At 42.8% G+C, this 21,705-nt stretch overlaps 1 protein-coding gene across 2 annotated transcripts in view; it reads right to left on the reverse strand.

The window, feature by feature from the left end:
* The window catches only part of KCNH1 (potassium voltage-gated channel subfamily H member 1), a 386,099-nt gene extending 379,069 nt beyond the window's left edge, over positions 1–7,030 (reverse strand). For both annotated transcript variants that reach the window (XM_073553403.1, XM_073553402.1), the window contains exon 1: positions 6,640–7,030. In XM_073553403.1, coding sequence (XP_073409504.1) covers positions 6,640–6,718 — 79 coding nt within the window. In that variant the 5' untranslated portion in view covers positions 6,719–7,030. The remainder of the gene's footprint in view (positions 1–6,639) is intronic.
* Positions 7,031–21,705: the final 14,675 nt, after the last annotated feature.

Consider the following 21,705-nt stretch of genomic DNA (forward strand, 5'->3'; position numbering starts at 1 on the left):
TTAAAGTTATAGGGGCTGTTGAGTGAAAACAAGTTCTCAGCTACCGGCAGGATACATGGGGGTCCGACTGCAGGAACATGCACGGATGCCACTGCAGTGGACAACCCCTTTAACAATAAGTAGTATAACTGATCCGGCTGTTGCCTGGATTGTGACAGTAGGATGGAGCCTCGCTGTATGGGGTGCAGAGGAAATTGCAAGGTACAGAAGGGGCCCAAAAGCCCCTCTGTCACATTGAGGCAAACCTCTTAATGCTCCATTCAATGTGTAACGGCCTCTTGCTGGTATTTATTTATTTTATTGACTTATATAGTGCCAATAATTCCACAGCTTTAGGGTGTGTGCACACGCTGCGGATTCTGCTGCGGTGTACAGTACCATTATTCCCTATGGGAATACAAAACCGCAGTGCAGATGGTGCGGATTTTTCCGCGCGGTTTTTCTACGGTTTTGAAACCGCAGAAAGAATTGACATGTCAATTCTTTCTGCGGATTCCGCTGCGGTTTGCCATCTCCTCCATTGAGGAGATGAAAAACCGCAGGGCAAAACCGCAGAGCAATCCGCAGGTCGTTTGACCTGCAGATTTACCTGCAGATTTTACAAAATCCGCGCGGCCAAATCCGCACTACAATCCGCAGCGTGTCCACGTACCCTTACAGTCATCGGCAGAAATGCTCCCATACAAAAGAATAGAAGCTGTTCTGCAGCACCTGGCAGCGACGACTACACATTGAAGGAAGCCCGTATTGTAGAACCATTAGTTGGATTTATATCCAGGGTGTAACAGCTGAACAATAGGGGTGCTGTCACCCCATCAATCTCATATTGATGTACAATGATGACCAATCCCAGCAATAAGTCATTAATATATTCTGTCTGGGTGGTTGTCTTTGGGGATATTTTTTTCTTTTTTAATACATAAATGCATGCATTTTTGGCTAGAAAAATAATTTTCACAATTGGGTTTCAAAAAAGATTTTACACCGCTTGCCTCCTATAGCTGCTGAGCTACTGCTTTTTGCTCGCTGTAGAATGAGTTAACTGAGGATCCATTAGTGAGCTCGCTATGAGGATCTGAGTTTATGGCTCTTTTTTCTAGGTTCCTCTCAGCTGCTTTATGACCACAGACCATATCAACGTTGAATATGTGAGAAAACAAAGACCCTGTAAATGCCAAACGCAGCAAAGAGTTTAATAAAACAAATTATTTTTAGCCCCAAAGACATACATTTAAGTATAGAATTGTCCCCAAAAGTGGTCAAGGCCTGTAACACATCAAGCTAACAAATCTGGAGTATCTTTAGTGTTTGCAAAAATGAAAAATAAAATGTCAGGAAGAGATTTGCTCTATAATTTGCTCCAACTTCTGCTGTAAGTATTAATAAATCTATTAGACTCCTGGGCTATTAACCCAACCCTGTTTCTAACCCTTTTGGAAAGTTACAAGTGTAAGAAAAGTTGCAAATTCTAGTACAAATGAGCCATAGGACAAAATTTTACCAAGTCAAAATAGGGAGCAAATCCCTGCCTGTGTTGTGACTGCTGAACACCTGTGAGATATGCAGCTGCAGGAACTCGAACATATATTTCGAGCATGCCGAAGTCACTCGGCTAGCACCGGAGCATGCTCAGATAACACCTAATTATAGCAGGACCCTTTATTTCACTAATTTTTATGTTATGAAAACACAGAGAATTGACCGAAACGTAGCAGATATCAAATTAGAAGTTGAAAAAAAAATGCAGAGTGTGTATGAGATTAATATAAATCTCATTGATTATGCCGTCATTGTAAAATGCTGCATACAGTATTTTACGCAATAAATACAGTTTATAAAATTAGCAGCAAAAGCATCACATGTGAATATACCCTATGCATTTTCAGTCAATGCCAACACAGCCTGAAAAGCTGCAGCATGTGCTGAGCAGTGTGAGATCTCAGCAGGTAGGAGGGACACTGAGGAGCTGTCAATCAAGTTAGATGGGCCGATTTAGCAGCAGGCAGGAGGGACACTGAGGAGCTGTCAGTTAGGCTAGCAGGTTGGAAACTCAGCAGCAGGGAGGTGGGACATTGATAAATTGGCACTAAGGTTAGGCAGGCAGAGATATTGTTTAAACTTTCATAAAGGATGATCTAGCAGTGTTCACATGGATTTTTTAAAGGAAGTGCACCAGCCTCCTCAGGACTAAGATTGTGTATTGCGAAATCTGATCACAGAAGACTATTATTATTGGAATCACTTTTTTGGCCTTTAGCTTCAAGCGATTATATTTCAGGGCTGAAGATAAAACAATACAGTTTTTACTTCCTGCCCTATGCTCCAGACAGGACAGAGTGTCATGTGTTGGGACATATCAGTGCTGTGTATGAAGGGGGCTGGCTGCTAGACCCCTTCTTTATCTATGCATTAGTTGTGATAGGAAAGGGGGGGCTGGCCTAGCTATAGAAATCAGCAGTCAGCCAGTCCCCTGCACACAGCAGTGATAATGTGATAACTCCTCCTGTGTCTGACTGTAGAGCTGCTGACACAGGATTGAGGATGTTATCTGGACATGGGTCTTTTGTGGTCTGCCTCTACCAGCTTTCCACATTCAGGGGCTGAAATGTTTGCCCCTTCTTCTTTGCACACTCGCTCTCGCTCAGTGACAATGGATGGAGACATCCGATCAGAAAAAGTCGTCACAGATTCTCAATGAGATTTAGGTCTGGACTGTGCCTGGGCCGTTCACACACATGAATGTGCTTTGATCTAAACCATTTCACAGCTTGGGTTATATTTTTTTATAACCTAACCCTACCTTCCTCTTCTCCACAACTTTATCCCTGACCTGTCTGGTGTGTTCCTTGGTTTCCGTTATGCTTTTTGATCCCTAATGTTCTGAAACAAACCTCTGAGGCCTTCACAGAACAGCTGTAGTTACACTCAGAATAAATTACTCACAGGTGTACTAACTGTGACTTCTGCAGGCAACTGGTTACTCAGGATTTTATTTAGGGGTAACAGACTATAAGGGGATGAACAAAAATGCAAGTCACAATTTTCTGATTTACATTTTTAAAATATTTAGAAAACCATGTATGATTTCTCTTACACTTCACAAATACTTGCTACTTTGTGTTGGCATATCACATAAAATGCCAATAAAATACATTTAACTTTGTGCGTGCGACGTGAAAAAAAAGTGGAAAAGTTCACGGGGTATGAATACTTTTTCAAGGCACTGTACATTAGTAAGTTTTATATACCGTATTTATAATAGGAATAATGCAAAACGGATTTTTTTTTTTAAAGTGGGCAACCCTCTTTAATTAAGAGAGTGACGGAGACTTTATGGCCACGAACTAATGGTATATATGTTATAGGACTCTGTAGTCTTTATAATTGAGGACTCCCCACAAATTCAAAGGGGTTGTTTAATTAGGGCAAGTACTTTTATGATAACCTTTTGGGAAATTTTGCCCTCACCCATTTATGTATTTTATGGTGGGCAATTCATCAGAATGGCCATAATGTAATACTGTTTATCACCTACATGTGAGATTAATGGAACGTGATCACTTAAAAAGAGGATGTCTTACAGTGACAAGTCAACCATCTTAAAGGGCACCTGCCGGGAAATCCCGTTACAGTATCTCGATCAGGTCCCAAGTGTAGAAAATATTACTCCTGCAGATATCGTCCTGTCCTACTCTCCCATAGAATAGTTATTCTGATCAACAGTGCTATGTCCCTTTAAGGCTCAGAATGTTCCTGTTGTGCTTCTAGGCAGGAGAATATTAAGGAGCGTCGGTCGGAATGACGTGAACCTTCCTTATTTATCGCCTCGCAGTGGAAGCCCTGGTGCTACGGATTCAATCAATTAATGACCTAAAAGACAGAAAACAGCCTCCGCATCATACGTTTATAAATGAAGTAAAACACTTTATACTATTTATTCCTCGCCGTGACTGGAAGCGACTGCCAAGCCGAGCTCTTATATAAATGCATGGAACTAACTTCATGTCAAGAACCCAGTTAAATATCAATGATCTGAAGGAATATTTCATATCTGCTCTGCAGCAGTAAAATAAAAATGGAAAGTGTAAAAATATTCTGCAAAAAATGCTCTATAAAATTGCACAAAATTATGGACTATGAGGCTCACATTCCTTAAAAAAAAAATGCAAGCGAAAAGGATGTACCCACAATATGGAACCAAATCAGGTCCCAATTTGCATCCATGATCCAATTTTACAGTGCAACATAAATAAGTATTCTTTGTTCTCTGTGAGTTTAGTAATATTCATGTATTTCCAGAAAACAGATGAATGACTATTTACAGACAACAAAAGACAACCAGGACTCATCTTAGCTCCTGTGTTCCAATCTAAGGCTAAGAAGGAAAGACAGAGATGAGGCACCTGCTGTGTGTCTGGATCACAGGGACTTTAAGAGGAATGTTATATGGGATTGCCCTTTAAATTGGGCTAATTTTGCAAAACGTTGGGGCCATCCAGTGGTGCCTTACACCAAACCTCCTCGTATCGTTATCCAATACTTCCTTCGGGCCTGAGAAATCCTAAATGGGTCTGAAATATAACTAGATAGATAGATAGATAAATAGATATAGAGATAGATAGATGATAGATAGTAGATACATCAATAGATAGATAGATAATAGATAGACTATAAATAGATATCAAAACATGGAAATTGGAACAGCACACTTTAGCAGGTCTATTGTGGGTGCAGAGCCTCCCATGCAAAAAACATCCAACGTTTGCAAACTGATATGACAATAGAAAAAGTAGGCAGCACTCCAATAATTACCAATACAACTGGACTTTAGTTGGCCCATGTGACGTGACAACGTTTCAGCTCAAATGTGCCTTTCTGATTGGCTTATTTGAGCCGAAACGTCGTCAAAACAAAGTAAAGTCCACTTGAATTGGTAATTATTAGTGATGAGCGAGTATACTCGTTGCTCGGGTGTCCTCCAAGTATTTTGGCGTGCTCGGAGATTTAGATTTCGTTGTCTCATCTGCATGATTTGCGACTTGTAGACAGGCTGAATACATGTGGGAATTCCCTAACAAGCAGGCATTCCACACATGTATTCAGGCTGTCCAGCAGCCGCAAATCATGCAGATGAGACGACGAAAACTAAATCTCCGAGCATGACAAAATACTTGGAGGACACCAGAGCAACGAGTATACTCACTCATCACTAGTAATTATTGGAGTGCTGCCTACCTTTTCTATTTTTAGATAGATAGACAGATACGTGGATAGATATGTGACCAATAGATAGATAGATAGATAGATAATAGTGTTTCATGTCTCCTATACATCAGCTGACGTGGTTACATATCTTGTTTTGCAGACACATTTACCTAACAGCTTAATATCCTCCAAGAACAAATCCACAACTTCCGCAGTCTTAACCTATGTACATTATATTAGTTTATTAATTATTTATGTTTTCTCCATTTTCTCTAATGATCTTCCATAGACGTGCAGCATATAGGGAAAGACAGTGACTTGCATCTTGTAACTCTGCGGCATCTCTACAACTTGTCATCCAGCCCTGCCAAGACCTTAACACTGAAAGAATTCACATTGCAGATCATTGCCTATGAGACTAGAAGGTTACAGATTAGGACTAAGCATTATCAAAGAAAACAACCTTCTCTGGAAGATAGATTGGATTTTGCATTGATAGAAGAAGAGAACAATAACAATCAATTACAGATACTGGAGGTGTAAGGAAAAATGTGACCTCCAGGGAAGGAAGGGGGGGGGGAAGATGCAGCAGTCCCATGCAATAATAATCCAGGATCACCAGTCTATGGAAAATAATAATTCAACACTCAACACATCTGAAGTATAGGAAATGATTGGTATTAATTAGAAAAATTGGAGATCAGTAACTACTTAAGGCGATATCTCATCATCCTGAGCTCATAAAAGGTCCACACAGGGTATGAGAACCATGGGGACATGTATAACTGCAGTATAGAACGTATGTGAGATATCTATGGTGGTGCAATGTCACTATAAGGATTAGAATACAATAAAAAAAAGTAAAAAAAAAAAAAAAAGATAAAGAAGTAAATATGTAAAATAAAGAAGCAAATAAAATAAATAAATAAAATGAGTAAAATAGAGAAATGCACACAGGTCACAGCATTAATACAAAATTCGTAAATATTTGGATAGGTAATAAAGTCCTCTCCATCAGAAATTATGCAGGTGCAGGCAATGATTAACATATTGATACCTTTCTGTTAACAAGCCATCTCAAGTCAATGAAAAAAAGACAGAATGTGGTGATGATATTATAGGACTTTCCGCCATATACAGAACTAATGTCAACGATTGGGTTTCATTATATAGCCTCTAAATATGTAACCCCAAAACGCCTCTACTCATGGTCCTAAAAGCCTTGACATACCTCCAGACCAGCAATACAAGAATTTCCCAATTATTTTGACTGATTGATCACATGTAATGGTATTTGCATAACCAAAATCATTGCAAAAAGAGATGGATCCATTAAAGGGTTAACTAGCAGAGTAAGAAAGTGAAGCATTGATTAGAAAGAGTGTGATATATAGGGGACATATTGGTGGTGGGGGGCTCATTAGGGGTTCTTACCATTAGATCTCCGGACAATATTCTCCAAAAAGGTATTTTGTGGAGCAACCAGTCCTCTCCGACCCCCTGCCATGGTCATAGCAGCTGTAGTCCAAAGCTGTAGGGGGCTTCAGGGTAAAGGAGGGGTGGGAAGAGCCGAGGCTCCTGGTCTTTCATGGAGAGAGGTCCTCATGGTCCTGAGTGGGTTTCAGCAGCTATTGCACCAAAAGAAGGGATGGATGATGGAGCAGTATTCCCAGCCATCCTTAGCAGCACCTCTCATCCACCTCGATCACTCCCCCACTCAGCCCCAGCAATCCTCCCACCTAGTCTTCTGCACCCCCTGTTTTTTTTCTCCCCTCTGAGCCCCCTTCTTTGCTCTCCAAGGTCCTGAAATGAGCAGCTCCTGCGCTGCACTGGCTGACAGGAGTCCCCTCTGCTTGTGTCTAGCAACTGGATTATGTAACCTCTTCATTGCCTGTCCAAATCCATAGTGCTCTACCTCATAGAAGGAACCTCTGATTAACCCATGAATGCATCCCTATGTCTTCAGCAGTCCAGGTTAGTCAGGGCGCCCTGCTGGCTGACACAGAATGATGGGGATTGTAGTTCTCTCCATAATATTAAGGTCAATGATTTGCTTGGAATGTGCAGAAAGAATATTCACTATACCTATACCTAGCTGCTGCAAGTCAACCAGTACCTGGGGTAGGAAGAATATATTGAGCTCTACTATATAACACTAGGCAAATGATGGGGCTTGTAGTCCTACAAATAAAGACCTCTCTATGGTCAAGATCATTTTCATATTATATAGTAGGTAACTATAACAAGCAGGTTATGCCATACATTCCTCTTTTGGAGAGACAATCCCATATTTTGTCCCTAATTAAATAACACCGCATGCCCCCCTCTTTGTCCGTCCAAAAAGTTGGGGATTAAGTTTATGGCTTTCTTTCTATATATAAAAATCAATCAGATCCTTACATCTTATTATTATTTTTTTACATTTTTAAATGTGATAATACAGCAGATGTGTAATAAGTTATACCCACCCTAGTGGGGTTTCGTAGTCCCGTCATACTTTATTAATGGGGGTCTTTAAACGGTGACACGCCATCTGATGCCGAACTATGACTTCGGTAGAGGAAGGTTGAAGACCCCCCTGACCTATCATCTCAATATCATAAAGAATGTAGCTATGGTGAGGTATATGTCTGTATTATAGATTCTCCTCCCCGGAGGCTCAGCCTATAGGTGATGCCATATGCCTTCTCATCACTTTCCATTATCTGCAGCTTGGATGACGCCAAGTAATGAGTTAAAAGACAAGCAGCCACCTACTCACTCACAGGGGAAGCCATCCTCATTGCTAAGGCAGCCCTCTCTCAGTGCCCACCTACTCACTACAGGATTCCCCTCCTGCTGCAAACTTTAAGACATGCAGACATCACAGGGGTCGGCTTCCACCTTGTGCTCCTGATGAGAGAACGCCTCTAAATATGTCTGTACATCCTCACCGGACCCCCCCCCCATAATATCAAGCATGTAGGGGGCTTCATCAGCTCCTACACACTGGTGCATTGTAGGATTATGTGGCTTTTTTTTCGTTAGTTTGTATCAAGGGAGAAGTTACTGTAAGGCCCAACCTGCGATCGGGATAGAAAGAGCTGCTGTTAGATGTCCCCCCAAAAAATATAAGGCTCATTACCAACCCCAATGGATATTGGTTTAATACTGTCTTAGACCCACTGGTGGCCATTGTGCAAGAGCAGAATATGGGCCCTTTGCAGTCCAATAATTCTGCTATTGGTGATTTGGAAGTAGAAATGGACCCCCTTACTTCTTGGGTGCCATATATCTGCCCCTGTTTAGACCACCATGCCTGTATCATATGTATGCCCCTGAAACTGTCAATGCAGCTCCAATAGGGATCATGGAAGAAGGGGGGCTCAAATTTTCTTTCCTGGGGAATGTGAGTTAGAAAAAGGCTCCCACTCCAAAAACATCTGCAAATAGTGAAAGGAGGAAGAAAAGCAGCTCCATGAGATGACTCGGTGGGTGTACAAGAATCAGGCCAGGGGTGGCGGATATATCATTGGTGCTACAAAAGGTAAGGGGGTCACATCCACCTCCAAAGCACGGGTGAATTATGCATTATGATGAGCTATTGGGCTGCAGAGGGCCCTTATTCTGTTCTTGTACAGGGGCCAAAGAGGTCAGGAAGTCACATCCCTCTCCTATGAGGAGCTTATGGACTGCAAAGGGCCCTTATTCTGTTCCGGCACAGGGGCCCTTTTCTGTCTGTGCCCTCCATTTCACCAGGCTGACCTATTTTAAGGGTGATCGGTTGGGTCCTATTTTGCTCGGGCTATGGGGCCCACACTCCTTTGTGTTTTCCTACAGACTGCTATGCCCAGAAAGCACTTTCAACAATTGCTCTGGTTGTCAGACTCACTCACGGTATGAGGGATAGACCTTTGATTAGATAGTGGATAGAGTCGCCATTGTATCCTTGCTGCATGGCGCATGGTTGATCGTGCGTTCCTATTCCATTTTTCTCATACAGCGACGCTTCCAAATTGTTACTAATTGGCAATGTATTGTTTAGGGTTCATTTTTTTTTAACAATTTTACCATCTGGAAAATGACATAACCAAGAAGGAACAAGGGGCTCAGCCAATTCTTTGGTTTGGGAGAGACATGGAGGCAGCTGTCAGGATTGTGCTGCTTCAGTACCTTGGAGAACACCTAAAAAGCCATCTTATCAAGGGACATCCTAAGGCAGCTGCTTGGATTTCCCCTAATCTTTCAGCATAGCGCCCACTGCTGGAACGGTCTCTTTCTCTCCTATTTGTTGCTGTGAGGCTTTAACTATCCAAGCGCAACTACAAAGAGCCGAGTGTAGGTTATACCACAACCCCATCTACTGGTACAGGACATGAACTGAGGACATTTAGCTTTATTTCACTGTGTAAATCAATGGTAAAAGCATTTCAAACTACAATGATGTTTTCCCTTTAATAAAAAATGCTCCAAAAACACTTTTATAGTTGTAAAATAACAAAGAGAGCAGATACTCGCCCTCCCCAGGTCCAGCGCTGACTTTCTGACTTTGCGCCACTCTGTATTTTGGTATCAGCGGTGACATTACCATTATAACTCATATCAACACTGCAGCCAATCACTGCATTAAGCGGCTCTGCACATGGAGACAGCACAAGCTGCTGAGCTCAGTGATTGGCTGCAGTGCTGTTCACTCTAGTCGTGATGTCACCTCTCCAAAACAAAGACCAGAGAATCGTTGCTGTACCTGGGAACAGAGAGTGCCATGTATAAAAGCTCTTAGAGACCACTGTAGTTAAAGTGGAAAGCCCCTTTAAATTCTTAAAGTATTCCTTAAAGAGGAACTAAATCTGTCAGAAGGTTTTTGTTGTGTAATTTAAGTGCAGCATAATGTAAGGATGAGAGCCTGATTACAGCGATGTGTCACTTACTCGGGTGTTTTCATATATTATCAGAAGATTATCACTACAGGACTAGGTGTCTGGTGCCTCCTAGTCCAACCACACTCCTAACACTGATTAGCAGCTTTCTGCCTATATACAGAGAAAGCGTCCAATCAGTAGTGTGGGTGGGGTTATACACACATCAGCATTCGGAGCTCTGCTGGAATTGCAGAAGAGAAACCTTTGATTCTATCGCAACTGCTGCACCCAGCAAACTAAGTGACACATAGCTGGAATCAGGGCCTGTGTGTCATGCTCACCATGTCTGTCATGTTCGCCATGTCTGTTTTGCCTCATGACCCCTGGAGTGGTGTGCACGCGCATCTCATGTCTGCTATCCTGCATGTTCCCTAGAGCAGTGTGCACACTCACCTCATGACTGTTGGGCTGCAAGATGCCTGCGTTTCTGCTCTGCCTTCTGTGATCATCTCTGTGTTCCAAGAACCCCTGATCATGTGTCCTTCCTAGGTTCCAGCACTGGCTTGTTCTGCAATAATCTCTGCATGTCTGGAACCCCTGATCATGTGTCCTTCCTAGGTTCCAGCACTGGCTGGTTCTGCAATCATCTCTGCATGTCTGGAATCCGTGATCATGTGACTGCTCTCTGTGATCCTGGAAGATCTGAACTGGAAGTTCTCCCCTGGTTCTGACCCGGAAGTGGAGATGCTAATGCCCTATATCAGACCACCTCTCCCTATGGTCAGGGCCTGAGTATCGTGTTGCTTCCCTGCATGGCTGCTTGGCCTGCTGGGTCGCTCCTGTATTCTGTGCCCCTGAACTTTGCTCTGTCGTGCGTCTCTGCACACGCTCTGTGCTTGTACTCCGACTCTTGTCCCGTGCCTTGTCTTATGTTTGTCCGTTGTGCTATGTTCGTCCTTGTCCTACTTGGACTTGTTGTCCTTCTGGTGTTCTCTGCCTTGCCCATTTCTGCCATGTCTTGCCTTCGCTTTGCTCAGTCTTGTGTCCCCTCCTCTGTTCTTGCCTGTTCTCCCTTGCTCTGACCTATGGTGCCCTGTTGTGCCACCTGGCTCACACACCATTCCTGCTCTCTGATCTATGGTGCTCTCTAGCACGTTCTCTGACTAGTCCCAAGGTCCTGCCTTGGCCCGGCTCTGGGCTTCAGCCTACGCTCCACTGCTAGCTCTCTTCTCGCTCTGATCTGACTCTGTGTCTCTGCCTAAGTTTCCGCTTCGTGTTCCGTACCTGCCTAGCTCTGCTTTGTTTCTTGTCTTGCTTTGCTTTATTGCTTCGTGTGCCCTTTGCATGCACCTGGCCTTCCTAGCCTCCTGTTTGTGCCTCAGCCGTGCTCGTCGGTCAGTGACAGCTGTGTCGCCTGCCATGCCTCAGCCAGGTTCGCTGGAGTCTTGCACGTCTGTCAGTGCCGCAGCCCGATCAGCTAGCCAGTGCCCCAGCCGTGCTCTCTGTGCTACCTTGCACCTCACGCTGTGTCTGCACTGTGCTCTACATGCTCTCTAAAGCACGCGCAGGTCCTCGCCTGCCCCTTGGCATAAATCCCCGTGCTTCAATAATAGTACGCGCAGGTTTTGCCATGTAACCTGTCGTGTCCTCTTGCACGCACAGGCCCTATCGTTTTCCCTGGCGTGTCCCTCTACACGCGCAGGCCTCCGTCCTAGTACCTGTCCCTGGCGTGTCCCTCTACATGCGCAGGCCTCCGTCCCTGTACCTGGCATGTCCCTCTACACGCGCAGGCCTCCATCCCTGTACCGGTTCCTGGCGTGTCCCTCTACATGCGTAGGCCTCCGTCCCTGTACCTGTCCCTGGCGTGTCCCTCTACACGCATAGGCCTCCGTCCCTGTACCTGTCCCTGGCGTGTCCCTCTACACGCGCAGGCCTCCATCCCTGTACCTGTCCCTGGCATGTCCTCTGCACGTGCAGGCCTCCGTCCCTGTACCTGCCCCTGGCGTGTCCTCTGCACGTGCAGGCCTCCGTTCTTGTACCTGACCCTGGCATGCCTCTGCATGCGCAGGACGCTGCCTTGAACCTGACCCTGGCGTGTTCCTTAACATGCATCATGTCTCTAACTTGTCTTGTCTTCTTGCATGGAACCTTGGTTTGCTTACCGGATGCCCAGACCCTGCCGATCGCCATCAGAGCTACAGAACCTGTTGTCCCAGTTGATCCTTGCTTGCTGTCCGGAGTCCGATGTCATCGGAACCCTGGTTTGCTTACCGGATGCCCGGACCCTGCCGATCGCCATCAGAGCTACAGAACCTGATGTCCCGATTGATCATAGCTTGCTGTCCGGAGTCCGACGTCACCGTGCCTCTGCCTACCATCTTGCACGTACCATGCTATGGACCTTGGCATGCCGTGCACGCACCTTGTTATGTGTTCCCTGTGTGTTTACGTTTTGCACCTGTTGTTACCCTGAAGTGTTCCGTACTGAAGTTATCTTGAACTTACGTCTTGTTTCGCCTTGTCTTGCTTCCGTGAGCCGGCCGTCTGGTTCCAGCTGTCGTGGTGGCTCACCCCCTTGGTCTTGCCCCTGACACTCCCTGTATAGGGGGTGGTTTCTCACAAGGTCAGCTCGCCCTAGGTGGGTGGGTGCCACGGCCCAGAGGGTCCACTCTCTAAAGAAAAACGACTCAGCGTAAGCTGACGCTCGTCACACTGTGCTCCTACATCATACTGTTCTCATATTACATAACAAAACCTGCTGACATATTCCCTTTAAGAATAACAAATAGTGAATGGGTGTATACAAAACTGAAAGATGGTTGGTGACAGTTTCCTTTCCCAGGACCCTTATTATTGTCCAAGTTTAAACAGGTCATATCCAAAAGGCACTTCATGTACTGTTTATGGTGTCCTTGAAATGGCCAATATTTTCCATTAGAATTAATGGACAAACACAGAGGAAACGTGCAAACTCTATGCAGCTGTTTCCCATGGTTGGCTCAAGCCAAGGATTCCAGCACTTCAAGGCAATAATCATAACCACTGAGCCACTTCCGAATAATATTAGGGTATATGCAAAGACAGTGTGAACCCCCTAGAACACTGGGGACAGCATATAAGACGGCCCCTATAGTGATTGCTCTCACCTAATACTCATTATCACATGGGCTCATTCACAAGGATCACAAAGATGGACACAATTGGTGAACTACAAGAGTTGTGGACCATCCTGATTGAGTACCCCTTGTCGTGGTGGGATGGCTTTTATGCTCTTTTGATCAAAATAGTGTCAACTAAATCCCCTATGTTAATAACATGTACTATTTATTTACCTACTGTAGGTTATTTGCCCACTTGTATTTATCCCTGGTTTTGCCTGTTTAAGTGGTCACAGACCAACATGTATTCCGGCTCATTTCTTTTGTTTTACTTTTCTTTTTTCTTGCCTTGTGGGATTCTTTTCAGTTTTTGGTGTCAAATTCTTCAAAATGGAACACACAGTGTTATGGATGGCGGAACGCACTAATAAATAAATAATAATAAGTGCGTTCACCGCCCGGGATCCACCGTGCAGTAGGTGTTACACTGCTGCTAGATAATGGCAGGCGCACAATATGGCGGTATAGCGCACACGGGTTGAACGCCACCCGGTGTGCATTGAGCATACTCTGTTATCACCACAGAGACACTTAGAACTTAAATGTAAATGCTGAGCCTGTTGACCTCACAGGTCTCAGTGGTGTGCACACACCGTATAGGCCCAAGACTCAGGGTCAATGTCCGTCTAGACCTACCGTGCGTGCGGCGTCGCTACCGCGGACGTCAACAAGCGCTGCTGACTGCATCGCGGCGACCGACCCAGCCACCACATGACACTGCCCAAGAGGAGGCGCACTTTCGGATGCTAGTGCTGTAAGATGCGAACTGTGGCCTGTTGCGCACCACTGACTAGCGCTGACTATGACTAAGTCCCTATCCACACACAATATCAGAGGGAGGGGATCTTAATGAGTCATTCGCAGGCACATGCATTCATCATCATTCACACAGATAGCAATAAGAGTCTATACTAACGCATGGCCGAGCGGCCATGCGGGCCTTTTATAGCAGTGCGCTTCCGGGACCTTCCAGATCTCTGAGATGGACCAATCAGATCAGGGGAAGGACCTGAGTACGTGAATCCCGATCTCCACTGGGAGATCGTCTCGTGAGCATGCCCAATAGCGCGGCGAGAGGACTTAGCCTCTGGAGTGGCTTGCTGCAGAGCAGGCTGCGCTACTATTGCTGGTCCAGAGGTGGCAGCAACAACCAGACCCAGAGAACTGGTCTGAGCAGGGCGTCTGGATCGCCGAGATTGCTGTGCAGGTTCCTGAGAGGTTGGAGGGGAATGGGAGACCGCTGGCTGCATGGCTCTGGATTCCTGCTGTGCAGCTGCAGAAACCCAACGCCTAACACACAGTTGTTGAATGTTCTTTAACCTTTTTTTTCGTGAATTAAAGCAAAATGTCGCAAAGTATTGTGTAAAAATTTCTGACGTACATCAAACTCATTCTGATGGGGACTAGAGGAGAATTGTGCAAATAATTAATCAGGCAAAACATCTGCAAAGCCTATGTGCAATAAACAGGTAAACTCATTAAAAAAAAGCGATGAATATGGCGCAAAAAAAAAACAGGCGCAAAACTAGATAAATAAAAGATGCAGATGCAATGATGAATAGGTTACTATGTTTGCTCATTGTGTAGAGATCATAACTTATGTGAATGCTGGCACGCTAGTACAAGAAGGGAGCAGCTTGGTTTAGCTACGAGAGCTCATGCAACATTTTCCTCCTTAATTCGAATTCCATGGGTGCGAGAAAAAAAAGTCAGATGTCACAGTATAGTATCCGTTTTTTATGGATACATTGCAATTCTATAAACTAGGAAACTGTAAATGATCTTATAATTGTGGCCGCCACCGACACCAAGAATACCAATTCGGTATGGGGGGAGTAGGTGTTGCACCCCCTCCGATCAGTGATGATCTATTCTAAGGAAAGGCTATCAATGTTAAAGTCCCAAACAACCTCTTTATATGCATGTATTTTGAGCTACAAAATAATCTTTGCAGTTGGGTTTTATTAAAAATTTTACACCTTTTGGCTTTGACATGCTCTTTGTTTCCAGTGAGCTTGGTTTGACCAGGAAGTTTGTATTTCTTTTATTGTCTTTTTTTCTGAACTCATCTGTGCTGGTTTATGACCACAGACCACATCAAAGTTGAGGTGAACTTTGATGTGGTCACAAACTAGCTAAAACAAGGTCAGAAAAAGACAAAATGAGTTACAAACTTCTGTTCAGAACGATCTCATTGATGGATTCTCAGTTAACTCATTTTAGCATTAGGCCTACAATATGCAGGAAAACAAAAGAGACTCTAAAAAAAACAAAAAACAAAGGGTGGAACATTTTTAAAAAGTAACCGTTGTTTTCAATTTTTATTTCATGAACATACCGTAAGTAATTTTGTAAAAAATCAGAAAAATTTGCTTCTTTCTCCTCCTGGACTGATCTTTCACTCGCAATTCAATAGTAAAATCTGTACTCAGTGAAAACAGATTTTTCCACAACAGAGAGAGGTGACAGTTGGTACTTTTAAAATTCTATGGAGGGAGGAGTTAGAGTCAAAAAGTTGCAAGTTCTCATGAAACGAGCTTCAGTTTCCCATAGAATGCCTATCACCGTAATGGGAAATTCTTTTTTTCACTCACTACAGATTTTACCTGTTAATTGAGAATTTTGAAAATGAATGATCAGTCCAGGAGGAGAAAGAAGCAGATTTCTCTATAAACATATATTAAAAAGTTACTTATTTTCACATATAGTATTAAAAAATAAAAAAAAATGATGGTAACCCTTTAAAGCGATTGTCCACTACTGTGACAACCCCCTTCTCAATCCCTATGTTTCCCTTCCATAAAACAACACCTATACTCACCTCTGGTGTCAGCACTGTCTCTCCCAGAGCTTGCATGACATTATGTCATGAAATCCCTGAGGCCAGTCAGCTCTGACTTCACTCTCTCCTCCTACAGACGTAACTGACATCCAAAGGAAGTCAGCTCTGTGGCAGCTCTCTCATTTCCTCTGAATGTGTTTATTTGTCTGTAGGAGGAGAGAGTGAAGCCAGCCCTGATTAGCAGCAAGAATCGTGCGACATTGAGAGCCAGCGCCGACACCGCTGGAACCGCACCAGAGGTGAGTATAAGTGTTATTATTTTACTGGGGGGGGGGGGGCACAGATTGGGAAGGGGTTTGTCTGAGTAGTGAACAGCAACTTTAATGAAATCAAATTGCAAAAATTACTTTTAGACCAAAATACAAGCATTTAAGTAAAAAAAAAAAAACAAAGCACGCCCCTGAACATTTTTTTTCCTATTCCCCCTTCCCTGTTTTTTGGAAACTTTTTTTTCTAGCATGGCTTTGTGACGCCTTGTTCCCCCCCCATTTCAGATTTTATTACTTTATGGCATGATTTTGTGGTGCGTATCGTACAACCATTTATTTACCTTAAGAACCATGTTACCTATATTTTATGGAGCATTACTGTTGGAATAAACTCAAATGCGCATATTGCTTATGAATTAACAAAGACATTTTATTCTAGATCGTTTAATTCATTAAACTTTTGATATCAATTGATCAATCGATTTATTATGTATTAAAATGCCTATGTATCCCAAAAATTAATAATATATCCAAGTATCAGTTTGGGCAAAGAGCTGTCCCTATACAACCATCAGCCACGGTGATTGTAATGCCAAGTCTGACATTTTGGAAGAACCCTCCCCATCTTGATAGTTGGATGCTGCAAACCCTATTGATTGTAGCATCCAATGCATCAGACTCCAATGCCGGCTGTTTTACGCTAGCCCTTGACAGAGCAGCCAGAAGAGATTCCTCCCACCCCACCGTATTGCACCCCTGTATCAATAAGCAGAGGGTGGGATTGGGATAATGCTCCCAATAAGAAGTCCTAATAAATAGAGTGAGTGTCACGTCTGTCGCACTGATGAGATCTACAAGTCAAGCGTGTTACAGACATTTTAGTTTCTGCTGTTTCCGTGTTGCGCAATATTCCCATCAGGCTACTTAGGTAATTTAATGTTCTGTCGCCTCCTGACGAAGTTTATAATTTTTTGGTGAGGTTAATTATTTGCTCAATCTCATTACAACTTAATTTGAGTTAAATAACTGATGTAAAAGACTTTACGTGAAATCAATTATTTGCAGTTCAGTTTCCGATAAGTTCCAGATAATACTGTACATTTATGACAATGTAATCGTCCGTGTATCGCACCCTCTTACCACCCACGAGGAAGTTTATTGTTCTTTTGGAAATGTATGTATTCTTTTTTTCCCCTGCACAATATGTGCAGTTCCTAGCTGAGAGTGACGTTGTAATGTACTTACCTTGTCGCGCTCTTGCGCTGTCACATCGCATGACCGCTGCGATTGAATCCATGATGGTCAGCGCTGAGAGTTCGCTCGGAATCCCTCAAGTACATATTTGTGTAAGTTACTAGTTTAAGCTCCCTGGCTCTGCTCCATGATTGATAGCTGTGTTGCTGCTTGGTTCTGTCGGGGTCGTAAACGACAATGAATCCTCATTCACCAAATGTCCAACTGGGGGTCTGTATGTGGGGGAGACAGGGCAAAAGCTTAGAACAAGGATGAATGCTCATCGTCACACAATAAGAGAAAAAAGAATGGATCTACCTGTGGCAAAACATTTCTGTATCCCTGATCACAGCAGCATGGATATGAAATTACTGGTATTGAAAGGTAACTTCACATCTCAGATAGAGAGACGAGTTTGGGAGTACAAATTTATGACGAACTTTGACACTCTCAGTGCTGGAATGAATGTGTCGCATGGATTTATGTCTTTTTACATCAATTAAGGAATTTCCTTTTAAAACCTTGCAGGGCAACACAGAACTAGACCCCAATCAGAGGACCATAAAACATCCAGACTCCTTATCTATGAACTGGTCCAATGTTTATATTTATGTTTCTCCCTCTCCCATATTGATAGTTCTGCTTCACGTCACTTGTCTTATCTATTGCATTTTTTCTAGGCTGTATTGTGCATAAATATGTGACTTCAGATTTTGTATTAGTCTAGCCTGATGAAGAGACCTGAGTAGTCTCGAAAGCTTGCAATGTATTACCATCTTTTCAGTTAGCCATTAAAAGGTATCAACTACTGAGGACTCTCAATCCTGAATATTTTTCTATCTACTGGCTAACACGGTACAAAGATATACATCTTTCCTGTATCCTCATTCACCAGTCATTCCAAATCATTGTGCGAGCGCAAAACATCTGGTACCGATTAAGAATGACTCAGACACGTAGCTGATTCAATCTTAGCTAATGTCCTGCATCCACACCTGTCAGGAGCAGTACAACAACTGGCTTTTATTTAAAAATACACAATACTATATTGAGTGTTAGGGGAAGGCGTGCATTAGGCGGGGTTTATGCAGTATACATCTAGTGTCCAGTGTCTCTCTCTGATTCGTCAAACGTCTCCCGATGGTTACTCCTTCTTCACATTCCTGAGTTATCTTTTTTTTAGGAGAAATGAAACTTAGGAGAAATGAAACTTAACTTAACTCTTTAGACACTGAATTTAAGTGAAAGTGAACACTGGCAGCCATCTTTAATACAGTTACATTTGCATTAGCAAGCAATTAGGAAAAACTTATTGTTTCACAGTATAAAAATATAAAAGTTATATAAGAAAATATATTTTCACCTTGACAGTTCTAACTTTAACACCTCCCCCCCAGACCAGTTTTCACCTTCATGACCAAGCCAAAACTCCAGAACGCTTCAACGGATCTCACTGATTCCGAGTTTGTTTTTTCGTGACTCATTGTACGTCATGATAGTGGTAAAAAGAAAAAAAAATTGTACGATATGACGTGCGTTTATTTGTGAAAAAATGTAGAAAAATTTTGCAATTTTCAAACTATTTAATTTTTGGCATTAAACCTGAGAGACACGTCACACAAAATAGTCAATAAATAACTTTTCCCACGTCTACTTTACATCAGCACAAATTTTTTAAACCATTTTTTTGTGTTAGAAAGTTAGAAGGGTTAAAACTTAAAACAAAATTTACAAAACCATTTTATTAGGGACCACCTCAAATTTAAAGTGGCTTTGAGGGATCTATATGACAGAAAATACCCAAAGGAAGTTCATTAACTCTTCAGGTGCTTCACAGGTATTATTGCAATGTCAAAGGAAAAAAAATGAACATTTTACTTTTTTTTTTTGCAAAAATTTACTTTAGTCCCAAATTTTTATTTCCAAAAGGGTAACAGGAGATAATGGACCGCAAAATTTGTTCAGCAATTTCTCCTGAGTACGCCAATACCACATATGTGGGGAAAAACTACTGTTTGGACTCATGGCAGGGCTCGGAAGCGAAAGAGCACCATTTGACTTTTTGAATGCAAAAATGGCTGGAATCATGGGCGGACTCCATGTTGCGTTTGAAGAGCACCTGATGTGCTTAAACAGTGGAAACCCCTCAAGGAATGTATCTAGATGTGTGGTGAGAACATTGAACCCCCAAGTAATTCACAGAACTTTATAATGTAGAACCGTGAACATATAAAGTCAAATTTTTCCCCCAAAAAAATTCTTTTAGCTGAAAATTTTGCATTTTCACAAGGGTGACAGGAGAAAATGCACTGTATACAATTTGTTGTGCAATTTCTCCTGAGCATGCCGATACTCCATATGTGGAGGAAAACTACTGTTTGGTTGCACGGAAGGGTTGAGAAGGCAAGGAGCGTCATTTGGCTTTTTGAATGCAAAATTTGCTGGAGTCATTAACAAACGGCATATCAGGTTTGGAGAGCCCCTGATGTGCCTAAACAGTGGAAGTCCCCCACAAATGATGCCATTTTGGAAACTAGACCCCTCAAGGGATGTATCTAGATGTGGGTCAGCACCCTGAACCCCCAGGTGCTTCACAGAGGTTTATAACGTGGAGCTGAAAAAAATAAATAAATAAATAAATTTTTTCCCACAAAAATGTTTTCAGTACCAAATTTTCCTATTTTGACAAGGGTAACAGGAGAAAATGTACCCCAAAATTTGTTGTGCAATTTTTCTTGCGTACGCAGATACTCTATGTGGGGGAAAACTACTGTTTGGGCACACAGCAGGGCTCAGAAAGGAAGGAGTGACGTTTTGGGACGCACAATTTGATGGCATGGTCTGCGGGTGTCATGTCGTGTTTGGAGAGCCCCTGAAGTGCCTAAACAGTGGAAGTCCCCCACAAATGATGCCATTTTGGAAACTAGACCCCTCAAAGAATGTACCTTGAATTCCCAGGTGTTTCACAGAAGTTTATAATGTTGAACTTTGAAAATGAAAAAATAAATTTTTCACACAAAAATGTTGGTTTTGCCCCAAATTGTTCATATTCACAATTCTAACAGGGGCACAGTGGACCATAAAATTTGTTGTGCAATTTCTCCTGAATACACTGATGTGGTCGAAAACTACTTTTGAGGCACAGTGCAAAGTTCAGAAGGGAAGAAGTGCAATGTCACATTAGCAGAGTCCCTGTGGTGTCAGAACAGCAGAAACTCCCCATAAATAACATGAATTCATCTAGGGGTGCAATGAGCATGTTGACACCACATGTGTCACAGAATTTTATACCATTAGACGGTGAAGAAAGAATAAATACATCATTACCGCCAAAATGTTGCTTTAGCCCCAAAATTTTTATTTTTATGAGGGCTAATAGGAAAAAATTGACATCTCAGTTTGTTGTGCAATTTCTGCTAATACCCTACATGTAATCAGGAACTTCTTTTGAACCACAATACAAAACTCAGAAGGGAAGGAGCGCCATAATTTAGTGCAGATTTTACTGTTATGGTTTGCGGGTGCCATGAGCCACTGGCAGAGCCCCTGAGGTGACAGAACAGCAGAACCCCCATAAGTGACTCCATTTTACAAACTGCACCTCTCAAAGAATTAATGTATGGGGTGCAGTGATTATATTGACAACACAGGTGTGTCACAGGATTTTATACCATTGAGCAGTGAAGAGAAAATAACTACATTTTTACCACAAAAATTTTCTTTTAGCCCCAGATTTTACATTTTCACAAGAGGAAAGAGGTAAAAATGGCACCAATATTTGTCACACAATTTCTGCTGGACGTAGAATTACCCACATGTGGCTGTACAGTACTGCTTAGCCATATGGTGAGCCTTGGGAGGTATGGAATGCTATTTGACTCCTGGAGCACAGATTTTCCTAGAAAGGTTGGAAAACAGAGCCCCTAAGTCCTAGAAGAGCAAGATCCCCACTCAAATTACCTCACTTTGGAAATTATACACCTTTGGGAATTTAATGAGATCAATCATTTTTATTAATTTATATGATAAAAAGGCAATAACAGAAAAAACATCACTATACATAAAAATTGACAACAAAGCCAACAATGGAGAAAGTAATACTCACTAGAATAGTGAAGGTCTCCCTCTCCTGGATGGCGTCCGTCCCAACATGTGTTTCGGCACACTGCCTTCGTGTTACCGTCGCAGCCGGCCACCCTGCCGCCGCTCCCGGGGCC

The sequence above is a fragment of the Dendrobates tinctorius genome, unplaced genomic scaffold (assembly GCF_039654945.1).
Source record: "Dendrobates tinctorius isolate UK_male_01 unplaced genomic scaffold, ASM3965494v1 ptg000201l, whole genome shotgun sequence".
NCBI lineage: Eukaryota > Metazoa > Chordata > Amphibia > Anura > Dendrobatidae > Dendrobates > Dendrobates tinctorius.